We start from the raw sequence: 20,698 nt of genomic DNA, 5'->3' as shown, positions 1-20,698 counted from the left end.
GTGGAATCCTTAATGTTTGTAGAAAAAGCAGATTTCTAGTGCAGAGACATCTGCAGCTAGCCATAATGTCAAAATGATGAAATGTGTGTTGTGATGCAACAAGGCAAATTTCACCCCTTTCTTATTTTCATGAAAAGAGTGGAGTTTGCATTGTAAAGTTGTACATTTTGCAATTTGCCCCCTTCCTCCCCCCCCCCCCCCGCAAAATGCCCATGAGTATGTCAAAAAGACTGATCATTTTGGAACAGAAGGAGCTAGAAAGTCCCAAGCTGGAAGGTCTGTTGTCCCTTTTTCTTTCCTAGAGACTTCAGCCCCTTTTACGTGACATACTACCTCTAGATCAGTGTTTCTCAACCTTGGCTGCTTTAAGCTGTGTGGACTTCAACTCCCAGAATTCCCCAGCCAGTCTAGATGTTCAGAGTGTTACTATTTTAAAGGAAGAGAAGCCAATATAAGGCCCCCAGTTTCAGTCTCTTGAGTCATTCTTTGTTATTAATGAATTTATACCCTGCTTTTCTGTTTATGCCCACACTCTTCTTGTCTCAAACTCATCCTTGCACTCTTCCCCTATTTCCTCAAATGGGGAGATATTTATGGGGATAATGGGTTTACAGCCATCCCACTTATCATCTTTTGCCTTAATCCTGACAGTGCCGGGAGAAAAAAAAAACTTGTTTTGATTGACTGGCATTATTTTATCAGTAGAAGGGAAAGTGCTATTTTTAGCAGAGCTGTTCTTATCTCCATACTCTTTGGACTTGAGTAACTGAAAGAACAATTCTGTAATGTACTTTTTCCCTCTTCTGAAGCAGAGAATCAAGTAAAACTTTCCAGACCAAAAATACAAGTCTTCTAATTATTTCCAGCTAGTTTAACAACTTTGTTGTTGTTGTTGTTGTTGTTCCAAGAGGTATATAATTGACAAAATGTCTGGCAACTAACAGATAGGAGAACTGAGTCACAAAAATAAGAAAATGATATTTTGACCCATAATTTTCAGTAAGTCCCCAAATCCTGAGGAGCCTCTAGTAGAGATATTACATACTTTATATGTTGATTTTCAGGGGGTAGGCAGCAAAACCGACAAAGTGTTATAGTCCATTAAATATTAATATTATAGTACAGTTTTCTTAATCACATTCATGAGATAATGGTTATAGACCACAACTTTATATAATCATAAATGTATGTTGTCTTTGTTCTACAAACATTTTTTTGCATATTTAAACAATGTATTGTTAAAATGGTAATTATTATTCAAATTTACCTATCTATTTGTCATAGGAAGATAAGTAATAATTCAAAGGCCAAACTGTAAAGCATACTAAAATGTAGGTTGAAATTATTCTACTAACACTTTGATTTTCAAACTGTGATTTAGGTCCAAGGACTTCTGTTATATAGCCTTCTTGACAAATAAATTTACCAGAAAATGGCAGTGTCCCATTTGTGCATGGCAAGAGTAAGGTCCAACAGATTTCCTTAGTTTGAAGAAAGTGAATTATTATCCTAGAATATGTGCTCCCAATGCCCTGCATTGCTTAGGATTTCTTTAGCAGCTGAAAAAGGATGGAAATCTGCTGGATCTAAAGCAGAAATTGAATGAATGAATGAATGAATGAATGAATGAATGAATGAGCGCTTATTAGATTTATACTGTGTTTTTATTTTGTACAGTTCAAAGTGGGGTACATAGTGTTCCTGCCTCTATTTTCTCCCCAATGACTGGCCCAAAAACATTCAGCCAGCTTCCTTGCCTTAAGGTGGGCTAGAACTCATGGGCTCCCAGTCTCTAGTCCAGCAACTTATAAGAAATAGATAGACAGATTCTCTCTTACACACACATTCTCACTCTCACACACACAGAACTATCCCTGACCAGTATAATTTCTTGCTTAAAAAAAACTTCACACTGCTTGTTGAAAATGCCAAGGCCTTTGCAGTGATAATGAGAGGGAGATTTCTAGGGCTTAAGAACAGTAACAAAAATATTCTCTGTATCCTTCCTTCCTTCCTTTTGTGGATAGAGGACAATCAGGAAGGTTCTCTGGTTAGAATTTAGCAGGTGCTAACAGTTCTTTGTCGAGAAATATGGAACAACACTGTGTGGCGTAAAGATTTGAAAAAATCAGCATATACATAAAGAAGGAAGATGCAAGACAATGTGCAATTTACTGAACTCTCATATTCTTCACACAACCAAAAGTTTGTTTAAAAGTTTACAAAGAAGGAATGATTTATATATGGAGAGAGAAATGCAAAATGAACAAGCAGTTTTTCAAAAAGACACAGGATGATATAGTTAATGATGGATAAGGATGACAGCAAGAGAATTTAAGAATGAAGTTTACCTTTGCTTTACTGACTACAGCAAGGCCTGATGTATCAAACATTCCAGAATGTGGAACATATTAAGGTTAATTTGTATGTCAGAACCTCTGATTATTCTTTTGAGGAGCCCTTGCAATAAACAAGAAGCTCCTGTAATAAATGAGTTTGGAGAACCAGTGATTCTGAATAGGAAAAGATCCGAGATAAGGATGTATATTGTCTCCATATTTTTTAAAATGTACAGCAAATAGATTAAAATTGGAAGAGATGACAGCTGGAATTAAAGCAGGGGGGCTGAAACACTGGCAAATTGTATGCAGATGATACTACTTCATTAGCTGAAAATAAGACATAGCACATTAGGAAAATAAAAATGGAATGTAAAATGTCAGTTAATGTTAAATACAGAGAAGGCAAAGGTACTGTTAATTAGCATGCTTAGTGCATTCATAAGTAATGGTGAAGAAGTAAAAGTAGTAGATAGTTTTGTTTTCTGAAACTGGAGAAAATATTAAGACTGGCAATATGCTGGAGAAGTAAAGAAATTAATTTTAGGAAGGAAAGCAATGACAAACTTAGACAAGAGCATGAAGGATAAGGGTATTTCCATGACAACATATCAGAATGGTTAAATAAATGTTTTTCCCCAGTGCGAAAGCTGGACTTTGAGAACAAGAGAAAAATAGTTGATGGTTAGTAAGCATACTATGGACTGCAAGAAGAATCAATCAATGAAGTAAAGGCAATGATCAGAAAAAGAAATTTATGTGTTGGGGCATGTATTGTGAGTAGATGATAGACTAAAATAAATGACTAAGTTTGGCAGGGCTAAGGGGAGAAGAGGAAGATGACAGATAACGTGGATTGATTGACAAGACTAGGGATATCACAGGGATATCCCTGGAGCAGGTGTGATTGTCACTAGATACAGGTCAAGATGGAGGGCATTTAGTCATTGTCATCACCAGAAGTTGGTCCTGACTTGATAGCATGTAATTCGCTTATAAAACTGTTGTTCCAAAATGAGATCTACAAATTGCCCGTAAAGTAGAGGCCTAACTGCTTGGTTCCTTGGGTATCGATGCTGTCTTTTCAAATTGAGCTGATGCAGCTGGCCAAAGGCAGCCAGAAAAGTTCTGTGTTCTGGCTGAAGCCCCGCCCCCATCCTGAGGTGGGGTCACTGCATTCCAGTGCAGCTGCAGCTGTTGAATTGCCTTTAAAGAGAGGCATACGTAGGATTCATTCTGCATAGGCGGCAAGAAGAAAGCTGGGCTTGATTTTCATTTGAAACTAATCGTTCTGTCAGCCGGTGTTTGCTAATATTTGTCAATATTGGGGAAGCAGCGGCAGCAGCAGCATTTGTGCAGTTTGATTCAACAAAGCATATTATATATACATGCTGTAGCGTGCCGTTAGAAAAAGGCAAGTGTCTTTTATAAAAGGAATCTAAAACTGTCTATTGTCATAACTCTTATATTTACACTGGCTGCTTTGGCAAGGTTAAGAACTGGGCTCTACTATAAAACCTAAAAATGTCCTGGACATGGAGTTGTTTATGTAAAATATGAGAAGATCTAAGGTTACAGGACTTGGGATTGGAAGAGCTTTTAAAACCAACCTCTGAGTGCTGACGTCATGTGGAAACCAGTGCTGGGATGATGCTGAACGGAACTGTTTGTCAGTTTGCAAAAATTGCAAAGTCGATCTAATATTGCTCTAAGGACTTTCTCCTGATAGAGAAGCCGATGCTTCGTCTCTCTTTGAAGGATCATTGTTTTCAGAACTGGAAAGCCTTTTCTCACCTCCCTCTTTTCACTGCTGGTTTCACTTGGACGGAAGGGATTCTTCCACTGCAAAGGGTAGGTTTATCATTTGTTTTCATTTCCTTCCCCCCCAAAAAATAATCATTCCAATTTCTTCATTGAGGACATTTGGAATATTTTCAAAAGAAGTAGGAATGCAAATGCAATGCCCAAAAGTTATTTCTGCATCTGTCTAGTTCCTCTGGCTTTGAATAGAGGTAGTAACTGTAAAAAATGGGCTTTTTAAGGGAAAGATTAAGCTCAATAATGATAGCCTAGTTTCAAATGGACTTTCAGGTTTCTCAGCATGAAAGTTTCTTGGACATGTATGCACAATAGTAGTGCTGTTGTAGTGATCAAAAGTAATTGTTTTGCATTGTGAGCTCAAAATCTGGCAGAGCTGAATGGCAGTTGCTTATAAATCAAAAGAAGACCCTGTTTATCTGATAGCTGTCTTGGGCATCCCACTTTGTCGTCTCCATTAAAATATAACACCTCCTTAGCTGATGTCACTGCCTTGTATTTTTAGTAGCTGCTTTCCATATTCCAGAGAGTATGTATTTCAAACTGTTTGGATCGGTGTGTATTGGTGTGTGTGTTGAGGGAGAGGAGAGTAAAAGGGTACCTCGCATGGTGTTTTTAAGGAAAGTTGGTATGTCTCAGCGAAGAGAGAGGAGGGAGAAGAAGAAGCACACGTGAACAATGCAGATGACACTGATCTCATTCTTGGAAACTCTGCATTAGTTTTGAGGTCCTGACCTTGTCTAGGACACACTGAAGTGTCAGTACAGCAAAAGGACAGATGCCCTACTGTTCCTCAGGACAAATGACTTTGGATTACAGGCATATTCTTGATTTTTGCATGCAGAAGCCATGTATCCATGCTCCTGGTGTATTTATGCTTGGCAGGATTCACTGTTTTAAGTTTTTCTTGCAGTATATGTATGAAGGGAACAGACCTTTGAGTCTAGTCTCTGAAGGAAGACAAGATTGACAGAGCTGAGGCACGGAGCAAAGGACCTGCAAGGATTTTATTCACCATAAAACGAACTTCAGCATTTGGGGCAAAATTAAACTCTGGGCTGTTTCACTGTATATAAATATCAAGCTTGAGGTTCAGTCCCCAGGAAACAGTTAACAAAATATGATAGCAGTAATATGAACAGACAACAGGCTATCTAGAGAAAGTCAGTGTGGTGCTTCAATCATTCTACAACTTAATTCCCCCTAGATATATTGAACTGTGACCCCTCATCCCCAGCTACACATTGATGATACTGGTTAAGGATGATGGGAGTTGTAGTCTAATTTATCTGGACATTCCTTTGTTGGAAAAGGCTGCTCTTATAGGTAGTACTAGGAACACTTTGCATAAGTTTTCTAGTGGTTTAAATGGAATAATGTGCAAATTGGCTTATAGGCTTTATTGGGGTTAAACAGTAGTGGATTAAGGCAACTCTTGTCATTGTTTTATCAAGGAGAATCTGAGGCTCAGGAAGTGACTTGCCACAGACTGAATCCAGGCAGAAAAAGGACTGGCATTCAGATTTTCTGGACTCTGACCCCACAACCTTATTGCCTAAACCACATGTCAACTTTGCTGATACAAGCTAATTTGCTAGGACCCTCTGGGTAAAGAGCTATCATAGGGTAAGTGCTTGAATTATGTGAGCCTCAGTCCTCTTCTGGTCATTTTCATTCTGTGCGACATGTAATGCAATGTTGTTCCAGAATTTGATTGCATTTTGATTGCCTCTAGTGTGGTTTTCTGAAATGTAGCTTAGTGAGAAACCAATTGTTCATTGCAGAGATTGATTTAAATAGCCAAACAATTTTAGAAATGCTATGAGTTCTTTTGCTTTTTAATACATATGTTAATGAGTGCTTTACAAGAGAAAGATCAATACCCACTTGGTAGGAAAATGTCTTCTTTTCATGTTTGTGGTATAGTACTGGTATATTTTTTGCTTCTCCTTGAATTACTACACTGAATAGTACTTTCTTTTCTCCAGCTTCTCTGCTGATCCCTTTATATGGGCTGCTGAAAAGATACTCAAGCCAGAGGACCAAAGAGAGAGATCCTCTTAATTTTTCTGCTGTCTGAACAAATCTACTCAAATACAGCAGCCTCCAAATACTGTACATTTGAAAAAAAATAAAAAAGCAAGACCAAATGATCCTCATTAAAAATATTGAAAGGGTTGCACATGATCATCTTCAGATGGCATTTGGAATGCAAACAAGCTTACAGAACAGAAAAGTTAAGCCAGTTGTTTTTGAGCAGCCGTCACTTCAGTTCCTGGCGCTGAGCTAGAACCTTGGCCCTAGAAGTGGAAGAAGCTTCATTTTGCTTGGCTTCTTGTTCCTTGAAGCCAAGATAATTTGTTTAAATAATCAACCTCTCTTGTCTCCTTTTGTGTGGTATCCTAGGGAGGTTGGAGCAGCTCTGTTACCTGCAGTGACACTGCTTTTAATAAAGCTGTCTTGAATTTATCCAGGCAGGAATTAAAAAAAAAAAATTCCTGAATCCCAAGTTGGTTTGGGCAAACATTTGTAGCAAAACTGGAAGAGGGGGAAAAATGCACTGCCTGGAGCCTCAGATAAAGGCCTAAAGGCTGCATTGCACAGGTAATGGCATGTTGCCATCTAAACCCACCTGATTTTGAGAAGTGGTAAAGTTTATTTGTTGGTTGCATTTTTTAAAAAACTTTCATTTTGTCTTATTGCTAAGAAAAGGAATTCAGGGAAAATTTAAACTAGAAGATTTAAAACAAAGGATTGGATCTGGCAAAGAAAGAAAAATTCCTTTCATTAGCAGGGAGTTATTAATCCAGAATTTTTGCACCCTTTATTGTCCACTGAGTTCTTTAAAAGTAGGTTTCAGAGAGTTTGAAGAGATGTTGAGGGTTACAGAGGGAAATCTGTCCACTGGAGCTTTCTGAGAAGAATTAAGTTCAAAGACAGTTCTGCTGCAAGGACTTTGTCATTCAATCCAGTTTATTCGTATGGTGTATATATGCCTTCCAGTGACCAGTGTATACATGAAAAGTTCTTTTTTACTAGCCATGGAATGATAGAATGTGGGACCAAAAAGAAAGCATTCCACAAGATAGATACTACCGTAGTAGAAAAAAACCCAAAAACCTACAAATAGAGTGGCTAAACTGAGATAGGATCAGTTGGGATGAAGTGGGAGGTGAGAAGGGAGAGGAAGACAGGATGGTTATGTAGATGCAGGTTACACGTGACATAGATTAAAACTACTTTATCAATTTACAATTGTAACGTGTTTGTTGAGACCTTTTGAGATAGCCCCAAACATTTGATGTATGTGAGTCAGCAATCTCTTGCTCAATCGTGCTGTAGTCTCATTTTTCCAAAATAGTCATGTTAAGATCTGCAGTAGACTATCCTGAGAAGTTGAAATGCTCTGATACTACTTGTTCTGAGTACTGATGTCAAATTTGCATCCGTTAATTTTTATGCACAAATTTTGTCTTACGTAGAATCCAGAGGGGGTTGCTGGAAGATGATGTCTTATATTACATATGAGGAAGAGCATGTGAAGGCATTTCTAATTTCATGTGTGTACTTATGGGGGCCTATGATGGTGCTGTTCATGTAGATGTGGGGGCAAAGTAGACATCTGGGCTTGTTGCATGGTCTGGTTCCCATATTAGCAGTATTGTCCTGTTGTTTCTTTTTGCTTGTGAAAATCTGCTTTGGATTGGGAGGTTGTCTGAATGCAAATATGGGCCTGCCACCCAGTGCCTCAGAAAGCGCAGCGTCTCAAATGTAATTTTTCATCTGCATAACCATCCTGCCTTTCCCTCCCCCCTCCCTCATTTCAGACTAAATCCTATATAAGTTTAGCCACTCTAATATACTGAGCTGCAGTTCACAAAAGCTTAAGTCTTTCAAGAAAATTAAAGTACTACTAGACTCCTTTTGATTTTTGGCTTCCATAGAGTAACAGAATTCTCCTCCTACAATGGAGCATCCCAGGAAGACTACATAGAAGAAGCTGGTTCTTTCTTCATCCCTTTTTAAGTTGCAGATCAGATGTCAAGTCACTGAACAATGAGCTACAGATCCCTGGAGAGTTGAATCCACTTCTTAGTCTTTGCATTTTATAGAAACATTATAGGGAGTTCAATTGATATAAAAATATCTTGAATTGTTCATGGAAGGACCTGTCCCTGGATCTGATGGTTGGCATTTCCCTGATTGATTAGTTTTGCTCTGTAAAGAAAAGGGAGAAAATAACAGGAGACAGATGTGAGACAAAGAAGCAAAATGTATATTAGAGATAGGTTATGAATAATATCGCTGAAATAATCCCTGGAGTGAAATATTAATTCTGATGGAAGCAGCTTCCAAAGATATGTTGTTTTTGTTATTCGAGACAAATGGAAAATTGTTTTGCCTAAACAAAGTATCATGGCAGAGTGATAATATTAATGTTAAAGAAAATGTTAACAGTAACACCTTCAAGCTAAATTCTCCAGCCTAGGATCTTATTCTAAGATAAGAACCAAATCAGAAGTTCACAAACTTTGCCGTGATGAAGCTCCTTAGCACAGGCTGGGGGAGAGAGCAGGAATCCCAAAGGAGTAAAACAAAAACCCAAAACCCAAAAGTGTTGTTTCTTCCAAGTCACCCACTGTCAGAGCAACCTGTGTCAGTTAGATTGGGAGATTGTTTTATTTGCTTCTCCAAGATATAAAAGTCTTATACCAATCTGTCATTTTGGCTGGTCTCTGTAGCATCAGACAACAAGTGCTGGCTCAAATTAACGAATGTACCTTGTATAAAATAGATCTAACATTTCAGTGAGAGTGTCAGGAGAAGCTATATAAATGGAAGAGACGTGAGTGATGTAAAAATTACCAAAAGTTACAAACTACAATAATGCAGCCTTATCAGATTTTCCTCTTTGTGACAACTAACCCTTACTTTTCAGAGAGTAAAAAGAAAATACTTCAGATTGAAAGGAAATTACAGGTAATTTTGTTGGCACCTGTTAGTATTTTTGTAACTGGAATTATTCATGGCTGCCAGGAAGGATTTTGTCCATCAACTTGATGAGGATGAGGGAAAACTAGGTTTTTCCCCGTAACAAGTGTCTAGGCCTTCTTAGTTCCTGTTCACATGATATGGCATGGAGAATGAATAGGCCAATATAGGGAATTAGAAGTACATTCACTGATCCCACATTCTGTCTGCAGTAGACTTTTTGAACAAACCCAGTCATGTTGCACACTTGCAAGCTCAGGGTATAAATTCTATAGACTGTATGCAGATCAGGCAGGGACAGTGGGTATGATCCTGTGAATTGAATTCACATTCCTTGCTGTGTGAACAGGGCTTTGGCAAGCCATCATCCATAGAGATTAAGATGTTTTTATAAAGCTCAGACATGTTGGATTAAATCTGAACTGAATAAATACTATCACATCTTGCAAGTCTTTTCATTGTAGGACAGAAATTGAAGGTAGAACATGGGTCAGCAACAGCTCACTGGCCAATTTACGTTTAACAGCATCTGCAGCTTGATGAGATATTTGCAAAGAAAAGAAGTTTGGTCTCACCTTGCAAGATATTTCCTAAATTCTTAAGAAGGAATGGATACTTCAAAACTGCTAAGACATATGTGTCCAATGTGATTTTTCTCTTGTGCTGTAAATATTTAGAACATGTGGGTGGACTTGGTGAAGGAGGGACTGTTTTCCCTGAAGTTGGCCTGCTACAGTTGTAGAACACTTTGTGTATGTTTCTATATATGTTTGTTTGGAAATGGAGAGAGAGATTAACTGTGTTGTTGTAAAAGCATCTTAGCAAACACACTATTTTTATACTGTAGGCTGTCTTGTCAACAGTCTGGACATAGTGGTGGGCAAGCGTCTTGAGCATTCCAGGCCCTGCAAGGTTGTGAAGGCCTTAGTTTCAGTGCCAAGTCCTTGAGGGAAAATAGAGGTTGCTCCGCAATCTTTAGGAACCTCACGTTATTTTGAAAGATTGGACATCATGAACCTGAAGAGGCACTGAAGTGTGAACATGCGCTTATTTGCAGGAATATACCCTGTATTTTTATGTATGCCTGTTTCTTCTTAAGGAGCTGCTTAATAATATAACAGCAGAATACTTAATTTGATGACTGGCCACATACTTTATATGGCATAGCTTTTAAAAAAAATACATTTATTTTTTAAAAAGAGGATGAAAGTAAGTGAAAAAAAATCCAATTCCAATATTTCAAAAGTCTAGAATGTGAAAATATATTAATCAAATTGGGCATTGACCAAAGGCTTATTTTTACAGCAGTGATACATGTATACTTTTGCAGAGATTATTTCTGTTTCATTGTACTGCATACTTGTCTATAAAAAAGTTAAGCACAGCTCTAGAAATGATTTGTTCCATAATCATTATCAATTTGTTTTTTTCATTATCACCACAGTCTCTGCACATTACTACATTCTTACTACTTTTTAAATCATACTTCTTTTGTAATTGAGTTCAGCAAACACTGCTTGATTATCTATCTTCTGTTATGCCTTTAAAAATATTGTATTGTATTGTATTTATTTCTTATTTCAATTTGTATAGCTGCCCTTTTCAGATATATGACTCTGGGTGGTTCACAGCAATTAAATATATACAGTATACATACATACATATATACACATACATACATAACACACAGAATATAAAATATATAAAAATAATATAAAACAGTATTTTAAAAAACATTAAAAACCAGACATTTAAAACAGCTTTCCAAACTTTGCATGGCTTTCCAAAACGGTGATTAAAAAAAGTATCTTTTGAACATTGCATTCCCAATATTTTTGTACATTTTAAAAGAATTCTTGTGAACATACAGAATCACTGCGTTACAGAAACACAAACAACTTGTGTTACAATTACGGAAACCAACATGTCTCTTTTCACAGATGTGTTTCCAGCACAATGCTTTGTAATTTTTTACTTTTTCATCTCGTGCCCCAACCCTGTTGCCCTGCCAGAGAGCTATAAAGATCTAGCTTTTCTCCTATGTACGGCTGGGACAATATATGAGCCTGTTCTGTGATGTGTGTTTGTGGTTTTTATTGCAAGCTTCAATTGTGTATTGGTTGTGTTTTTGATTCTCTTGGGTTTTTTGTTTTGGTATTTTATTACATTTTTAAAAATTTCTTTTGTACACTGCCCAGAATCACCAGTAGTGAGAGGGTTATTTATATCTTATAAATAAACACATAAAAAAGCAAGCAGAATTTGTAAAATACAGCCTGTAACTAACCGTTAATGCAAATAGTATCTTTTGGTTTTTCAGTGTTCCTTTTCCTATTTTTCTCCAGTCCTCTCACCAAAAAAGAAAAAAAAGAAAAGTGGAATCTGAGACAAAGAAAGCTTGCCCTAACTTCACCATTCCCACTTTCCAAGAGACACTCATAAGAGAAAAGAGGAAGGCACATCCCCTTCTCTACTGACTCAGCAACACCATGGACCTTCAGACCCAGCTAGAGCATATGACTGAGAAGAACTGGAGTAAAGAGAAGATGGAACTGTTAGAACGTTTCGACAGTGAAAGGAAAGAATGGGAATGCCAGTGGAAGGTCATGCAGAAGAAAATAGAAGAGGTATTGTGGATTATTTTGGACATCAGCTATAATGTCCAAACTAATATGGTGATACTGTCTTTTAAAAAGGCACAAGACTTTAGGGAAATTTTCATGGATTGCAATAGATCGGTTAGTGCTATCAGCCCACTATTTTCTAAAGCTGGGTGATGATATTGTGATATTGGGCTATTTTCTAGGCTGCAGTTTTCAAAATTATCAGCCATGTTTTTGGCTGACTGCTTCGTTTAGGGATTACAGTCAGAACAATGAAGATGAGGACATATATTAACTATATCTTACTTTGGAGCATTCCTGAAAAGTGGTTGTACATACAGTAATGAAATCCACCATGGAACGAGTTTTTGTAATCTCTCTAGGCTGTTTGTTCCATTGCTAACCTGGTTTTATAATTCAAAAGGTTTCACTGCCTATTTTTCTATATAAATCCATTGCATCTTACTCTGTAGACCACTTATTGCAATAGAGCTAATAGCCAACATTCCCAACATTATTTTAACCGAATATGATTTTGTATTTCATGTCAACCACGTTCTTTAAAACCAAGGAACAGATAAGCACAGACAAACTGGTGATTAGTAAGGTGCATTTAAAGTAACTTTTTATTATATAGATATTGTTCAGAAAATACAAAATTGTTGATTGTTCTTGGCAGAATATGCCATGTGTTTTGTATATATTTTACTGATATATTATTAATTACTTTCATCCAACTTTTTTCATTGTTTAATTACAAAGCAGTCTTCAAAGCTAAATGTATTTGGGTTTAGATATTAAGCAGGAGCAGTGCATGCTTTGCTTAGAAAAATTAGACATAGGGTTGGATCTGGATTTATTCATGAGAAGAATAGACCCATTAAAATATCTGGGACTTGTTAATGATGTATAGAGAGCCAGTTTGGTGTAGTGATTATGGCAACAAGCTAGAAACCAGGAGACCATGAGTTTCTAGTCCCATCTTAGACGTGAAGCCAACTGGGTGACCTTGACCCAGTCGCTCTCTCTCAGCCCTAGGAAGAATGCAAGGGCAAACCAGTTCTGAAATCTAAAAACTTCAGGGACTAGTCCAGGCAGTTGCTAGGAGTCAACACTTGAAGGAGCCAGGAGTCACTAACTTGAAGGCACTAAAAAACAAACAAACAAATAAATAAGATGCATAACTTCAGACCTATTTATTTTCAAAGGTATAGTTTAAGTCCTGAGTCTACTATAGATGTAACTTTTATGGACATTGCTTCCAAAGATAAACAATGACCATCTTGTTTATTAACATGTAAAAAAATGCCTAGCCTGTAGAAGTAAGTGACATAAGATCACAACACTTTTATTCTGGGTCAGCTCTGCTATAATTATTGATGATGTTCAGCAGAAAAGTGATTGTACTAATCAACATGTCATAGCCAAGATATAAAGCCTCCCAGGGTCACCTAAAGATGGGCAGTGAGAGAGAGAGAGAGAGAGAGAGTATTTATACCACTCAGCACACATTTTTTTCCAGCTTACTATTTTCCCAGCTTTCTGTTCCATTCAGGGACCAGAGCAAACATATTTTTCCTTGTGCTCTGATAATAAAATACTCTGTTGAAATAATGGCTTTATCATCCCAAGTGTTACATTAGAGGTGCATTGGCCCCTAGTCCATCTCTCCTACTGAGTTTCTTAAGATCATAGAACCACAATAAAGTTTGTTGCCATAATGATAGTTCTGACACTTCATCCATTGGATATTTTGTTTGTCCATGGAAATGCTGACATTTTATGAATTGCCGTAGCATTTCCAATGGATGCTACCCTATTTATATATAAACTACTTTGGATGAATGGGTGCATTTGAAGGGAGGTTGGATTAGAATTAAGTTCTCTTTTCAGACCAGGGTGGAGATTTGAAAGAATGACTATGTGCTCCTTATTCATTTCTCCAAATTACTGTGTCCCATTTCAGCACATTAATTCCCATTTGTAGCCACCGTAATTATTCCAACTTAACTGAGAAATGTTTCAGTCTGAGAGCTGATCTGATACAGTATTAAGGGTATAGTGGGAGTCTGGTCAGAATTCATTCCAGTTGGCAGAAAGCACACATTCCAGTGTTGTATGTTTGAAACACAACCAAAATTTTAAGAGTTTTGGGATTTTCTTTGTAATTTATGAGAAGGAAATGTGCTATAGCCCTTGGTTTAATAGCTATTTCTTAAAAGAAAAGAAAAATCTCCAGGTATTTCAGCCAACCAGTGATTTCAGACCCAGAAGACTGATGACATACTGTGTTCATCAGATATGTATGATCGCATATCTGTGAGAGAGCTTTTGTTTCTTTTCCAGCTTTACCAGGAGGTAAAATTAAGGCGTGAAAACAATATGAATATCTCTGAGAACAAGCCCATTCATAACAAGGCAGAGAAACAATCTTGCTCCCCCACTTTAGAATGGAGTGATGCACCAGGATTGAACAGTTGTTCACCAGATAAAGAGAGTTTGCACAGCAAAGCCGAAAAAGAAAGCAAAGGTGTGAGAAACAAAAGGAGAAACCATGCTTTTGCAAAAGATCATCTCACTTTTGAGAATTCTAAGGAACCTGAAGACTGTGTAGACTTGAAAACAACCAAGAATTACACTCAGGATCTCAACATTGTGAGTAAATTTGTAATGGTTGTTTCAATGGTTGTTGAACATAACCCACTGCAACAATTTATTTACTTAATGTGGTTAGCTCATCTATTCTAAACCAACTGGAAAGTAACAAGAGCAGGTCAGCTGACTGTCCTGACTGGAACTAAATAAATGTGAAAACATGCTAACTATAGCTACATGAATGTGAATTTAGGACTTCTGTACCAAACATATCTTCCCCAAATAGTGAGGTTTCAGTAATTTGTCCATCAATGCTTTTCTACGTTCCCCAGTTTTTTGTTATTTTATCAGAACTTCTTAAGCAGTTCATACTTGATGCAGTCATTATATAGGTTCCATGCAAACCAGGGTTTGTAAATTTGGAACCAACCTTTTGAATGCTTGTCCTCTACCTTTCACCTTCTACTCTGTCAAAAAGAGTATTCCCTTCATGGCATTAATCATACTTTTTGATTACGTGGTTACTAATGCATGCCTCATTTCTAATTTTTCTAACCTTATATTCTTTTATCCCATTTCTCTACTGATTTGTGAATTGCAAGAAAGTCAACACAAACGTTCACTTAAAAAAAAAAATCTAAATTTGTTTAGAAAATCTGAATTGGGAATTCATAACCTAACCCAGAGTCGCTTTGTGAAATCGGCAGCTATAAAAACGTGATGTATAAATTAATAAATTGTACATGAAAATGCAAAGGAATTTCTCCGTTAGCCCTTACTATCACTAAGGTAAACCAGACTCCATTACTGTGATGCTGCAAAAATCTAGTTTATAGACCCTAATTAACAAGAGGATCTGGGTTTTCAGTAATCACAATTATGTCAATGATTATGCAGTATCAAATCCTGCTAATGCTTAAAAGGAAAAAAGTCTCAAAAGAAATGGAAAAAGAGAGTATCTCCACACAAAGATTTTGTGACAGCTCAAAACTGGCTCTGAATTTGTCTGATCAGATGATATTTGCTTGATTCTCATGCTGAATCTTCTTCCTTTTTTTTTTTTTTTTGGCTTTGTGCCAGTTTATTTAAAACCAGAACAAAGCTGGTATTTTCTTTTGTGGTCATAGAGTTTGTAGGCTATCCATTCGCTTATGGGCAGAAATCCTTGGCTCCCCTTGTTTCCCAGCTCCTAGGTTCAAGTAAGCAATTTTATTTCAAAGTAGTTGCTTAGGGGGAAAATACCCTGTGCTTGAATGGTGTTAAAAAAGAAGAAGAAGGAAGCTGATAGAACTGGGCTACTACACATGGAAAAAGATTGCAAAGAACTGCAAATATTCAGAACAGTCTGTTCGGTCCTAGTTGCATTTTAAAATGGCATTCTTGGAATTTGGCTGTAGTAGGGTTATGTAAGTGTTCATCAACCCATTGTTCAGCACTTATTTCCCTCTCTGCAGCCATTATAACAGCATGCAATCATGGTTACAGGTATTGGGAAATACACCTAGTTGCCAAAATATCAATAGAGGTTATATTTTCAGATGCTTTTCTATGCAACTCAGTGATGATAGCAAGGTGATTTGGGTATGTCTGGCTTTTTTTTAACAAGCACCATCTCTTGTATAACGTCCTATTGTAACAAGTTGGGGAGGGGCAGAAACCACTTGTTTTAATTTATGTTTTGCATAGAGTAAGGGAGAGGAGATTTTTGATTTTCAGAACTTGGCAGTTGAGGAGTTGGAGCACTATTTTTTTTTTTTTGCATTATCCAATTGGTGCTGGAGAATTGGTGTTTACTGGCTCATGGTGATCTCAGAATATTCCCTGTGTTCTGAAGTCAACGCAGTGATAATGTGAGTCTTCCCCATCATATGTCCTGCTGTGTTGGGACCACAGTTTCTAGAATTCCTAGCTATGAGTTAGCACATGATTTGCAAACTGCAGAATGTAGTGTGCTGGCTTGTTTTACTCATTTATTTCAAGGTAGGTAACATGATGCCCAATATATATTTTGAATTACAATTCTCCAAATCTCATGCTGTTTGTTTTGCTGATGTCCAAAAATTATAGAAAGCTACTCCTGATTTATTTCAGTAAGTTAAATCCTGCCTTTCTACAATAAGTACCAAGGTAGTTCACAAGAAACTACTGTAGCACAAAATCATAAATATAATAAAGTCATAATTTAAATAGCAACAGTTGCTGGGCGTTTCCTCTAACCTAGAACATGCACCATTGAGCTTACAATTATTCTATATATTCTATAGGAATTGGATTATACTCAGATATTGTGATTTATATTTCTAAAGGCTCTTAAAGAACTTGCCAAAGTAAGTGAAGACTTGGGTACCTACCAAGAAGAAATCCGTAAGAAAGCCAACCATAGAAGGTAAAATGATCAGATTTTTTGTTACTTTAGGCCCATATTGGAAAAAGAGCCATAAATACATAAAGATTTGCTTTTCTAGTGAAGGAGGATAAAGTTACCCCAAGCCCTACTTTCTGTGTGAAATTAATAGTTTCCTGAGTTGAAAGCTCCTGGAATTTTTGCAGAAGTATTCATCCCACAAAAATATATATGGGTATGTGGGAAGATAATATATTTCTATAATATATAGGCTAGATTGGTTAGAGTGTGGTGCAAATCCAATCAGCAGGGCTAGTTCATGGTTCAAAGGGCTGCGCTTACTAAACCAACTGAGTTAATTAAGTAAACCATAATTAGATAAATGAAAGATAAGCATGGGATGTCCCTTCCAAGAGCATTCTGTTCCTCCCAGAGAAGTGACTGAGAGACTGCTGAAAAACTTCCCACTGCTCTGAGTGGCAGGAAAGGTATTTTTAGAAATACAGATCAAATCTTTAATTGTACCCCAAATCTCTGGATTTATGACCCTAACTAACACGTTCTGTTAATTTCAATGGGACTTATTTATTATTTAACTGTTTTCCTTGCCCGCACAGAAAAAAAATGTTTCCTTTCCTTGGAGAATCTGTTGAAAGTGGGAATGCACTGATTTCCCAAGAGACAAGCCATGCGCATTACAAGAACCCACAACTGGCTTCAGCTGCCTCTGAGACAGAGAAGCAAAATAACAGAAAGAACCTGATTAGCACCAACAGGTGTTTGAAGGAGATGCCATCTACTGCTCTTTCTGGGATTGAGGAAACCAGCTTTTTGCCTTGGCAAAAACGAGAAGCGCCTCCTGTTCCCCCCAGAAGCACCTCTCGGCATTTGACAAGCTCTCTTGCGGAAGTTTCTGAAGCATTAGCTAAGCATGCTGAGCATAGAAATAACTGCAAAACACAGGAGCATCCAGATGCAAATCCATTAATTTATCCAGCTGCTCCACTGGCAGTGACAGATGAATGGAAATCTCTTAGTGGGCCTACAGAAAATCAGAATCAGTATCTTGACCATAAACTTCCAGCAGGAATTCTTCACAGTGCATGGTCTTGTGATGCAAGCAAAATTGGAAATGGTCCTGAAAATGGCTCTTCCCCACATGGTGTCCAGAAGTGCTCTTCTGATGCAAACATGGTGTCCCCAAAACAGCATCCCAAATTTCAAAGCAGTGTACATTGTACCAGTAATCCTTATACTGCTGCATGTGACACACTGGATGATTCTGGGTATGAAACTGGAAAGACTCAACGCAATGAAACACTGGAAGCAAAAATTGATGAGTTCAACCGAACTGTATTTCATACAGATAAAGGTAAAAAATGTTTGCTGCAGAACCAAACTCCATTAGTGCCACCTGGAGTTCCTAAAGCCCACTGTGGACTGCAGGACTGTCTGAACAGCAGGACACAAAATGAAGAGACAACTTGGGCTTTGAATTCCAAGCTGTCTTCAAAGAAGGAAGAAAATTCAAACCGGCCCAGCAAAGAGGTCAAAACAAAAGGGCAGCAAAAGCAACTAAATGGAGTTTTAAGCAGCTACCAGCACATGCTTCATGAACATGACTGGAGGCCAAGTAATTTATCTGGTCGTCCGCGATCAGCTGACTCAAGGTCCAACTATGGTGTTGTTGAGAAGTTGCTGAAAAACTATGAAAAACAGGTGCAGTCTGAGTCTGAATTTACTGAGGGGAGCTGCAGAAAAATGGGTCATTATTCAGTAATCCAGATAGACCAAGGAAAGCAAGAGCAGCAGAAGAATTCAGTGAGACACATTGGACTATACACTAAGCATGGAAAAGAGAAGCAGAAATTTCCTGAGGTATGCTTTGAACATGACATTGGCCCACTTATTTAGCTTATTTAAACTACATATGTTCTTCCTCAAGAATTCTGAAGTATATCACTGATGCTGTTAGAACTGGACTTCAGGACCTAAATCTGAATTCCAGTGATGGAGATTGGTGGCAGGACGTATGGGGGCTGATCATATCTTTTTCTGCTTCCACCCCTATCTCAAATTTACATCCAGGGTTGATGGCTTAGCACCTGCTCAGCAAGGTGTCAAGTAGAGATTCAGGCATCACTGCTATCTTTAGATCCCTGGAGTGGCAGTGTACTCAGGAAATGAATTAAGTGAGAAGTCTGAGATCTGATTGGTGTTCACTGAGCAGAGTGCCAATTTTCTCATCCTGGATTTAAATGTAGAAAAAGGAAAGATGTATTCTTTCCCATTAACCATTAAACTGTGTGGGCAGGGAGTGAGCATGATTATTTTATTTGTTTTAATTTACAGTACTTATAACTCCCCCCCCCCCGTCCCAAAGAACAGTATCAGAAACAAAAACAAAAAACAAAAACCACAGAAAGCAAAGATAAAGCTACCAGTCAAACCCAGGATGGGTGCCCACAGTTAGTCAGCTGGGACTGAGAAAGTGTGGAAATAAAAATAACGGTGGACAGAGAAGAAAAGAGAGCTGAGAAAGTAGCCTAGTAGGCAGAGATCTAAGCAGGAAAGTGGTAGGAGGAAACAGCATAGATATAAAGAGGTGGAAGATGAACAGATGTTCCTCCAAACCTTCTCATTTATTATATCCTCACCACAATGTTATGGGGTTATGCTGAGAGAGAGGTCAAGGTCATCTAGCAAACTATGTAGCTGGGTGTTAGAACCTAAATATTGGATGCAAGAGACTTGTATTTCATATGCATTTTACATAAACAATCATGGTAAAAATGTTGAGCAGGTTTATTATTACTCCTGTACAAAGGTTGCCCCCAAAATTCTTTGAAACGACAGTAGAGTTGTTGAACAGAGCAGGACCAGACAGAACAAGAGCCAAATACATGAGGATGCAAAGTCCAGTCTTATGTGTATTTAAACAAAAAGAGGTCCAAGTACATATTTACTCTTAAGTAAATGTGTAAAAAATATTGTAAATACTGTATTCAGTTGTAATAAGTTGTACAGTGAACTACATAACTGTCTTTTCATGTGAATAAACTTACAGGACTAGGCTGAAATGATAATATATTCCAGTTGGTAACATATTTTATTTATCTGTTAACATAACTTCTATATTGTCCCACTCTTGGAAATCTTATAGTGTAAACATTAATTCAGTAAAGCAATGAAAACATTAATAAAAGAGCCATGCTGCTCTCAAAGGCCTCCTTAAGCATGAAGGTTTTTAAGAGCTTCCTGTAAGCCAGGACAGCAGAGGGCCAGTTCTCTCTTGGTTAGTAGCATGTTCCACAGAGTTGGAGCTACAACCAAAAAGACCTGTCTTCTGATGTGTGCCCCCTTGCTTCATATTGGGGTGGCACCCAGATAAAAGCCACACTTGATGACTAACAGAACAGACAGACTCATTTTGGATAAGATAGTCCCTGAGATAGCCCACTCCCATGGGGCAATATACTATAGACCAATATCCCAACTGAAAGGGCTTTGTGAGCTACCCCATTAATTTTCCTACTCCTTACATTGAAGTCAGTGGAAAAGACTCAAAGGTGTGTGCATGCATGTGGGCAAGGGGAGGGAGGCTGTACTCTCCAGTTCATGAATGTGTAATACATGACTGGATCAAGATACAGCAGTACCTAGTGGTGAACTGAGTTCTAAAAGGACTTGACAAATAATAATAATAAACCAATATTACAGAGAAATAAAATGAACTGGCATTCCTGGTCAAGTATCTGTAAATACAGCATTAGGAAAAGTTAGATATCATGAAGTAAGAGGTCACGAAGGGAAGAAACTCTCAGTATTGTTTCCTTCCTATACAAAGAGAGCAAGAGTTGACAAATCATTCAGGCAACTGGCAGATATTCTTTCCCTCTGCTGGCATATATTTATTTTTATTTAATATTTATTTAATTTGCAGTTCTGATATTTACATACGTACGTCTAAGGAGGAGTCACATAAAATATAATCAGTACAGAGAGTA

General features: G+C 37.6%; 1 protein-coding gene across 2 annotated transcripts in view; it reads left to right on the top strand.

Moving 5' to 3' along the window:
* The first annotated feature begins 3,577 nt into the window (after positions 1-3,577).
* The window catches only part of KIAA0408 (KIAA0408 ortholog), a 23,567-nt gene continuing 6,446 nt past the window's right edge, over positions 3,578-20,698 (top strand). The window contains exons 1-6 of one of the 2 annotated variants that reach the window (XM_007421001.3): positions 3,578-4,190; positions 5,612-5,783; positions 11,495-11,776; positions 14,099-14,407; positions 16,654-16,733; positions 17,309-18,569. In XM_007421001.3, coding sequence (XP_007421063.2) covers positions 11,639-11,776; positions 14,099-14,407; positions 16,654-16,733; positions 17,309-18,569 — 1,788 coding nt within the window. In that variant the 5' untranslated portion in view covers positions 3,578-4,190; positions 5,612-5,783; positions 11,495-11,638. The remainder of the gene's footprint in view (positions 4,191-5,611; positions 5,784-11,494; positions 11,777-14,098; positions 14,408-16,653; positions 16,734-17,308; positions 18,570-20,698) is intronic. The other variant, XM_007421002.3, reaches the window with a different exon arrangement.

Source organism: Python bivittatus, unplaced genomic scaffold, assembly GCF_059951505.1.
Source record: "Python bivittatus isolate LINGU-HERP-01145 unplaced genomic scaffold, Pbiv_v1 ctg000020_np1212, whole genome shotgun sequence".
NCBI classification, from domain to species: Eukaryota; Metazoa; Chordata; class Lepidosauria; order Squamata; family Pythonidae; genus Python; species Python bivittatus.
This window is presented reverse-complemented; position numbering and strand designations above follow the sequence as displayed.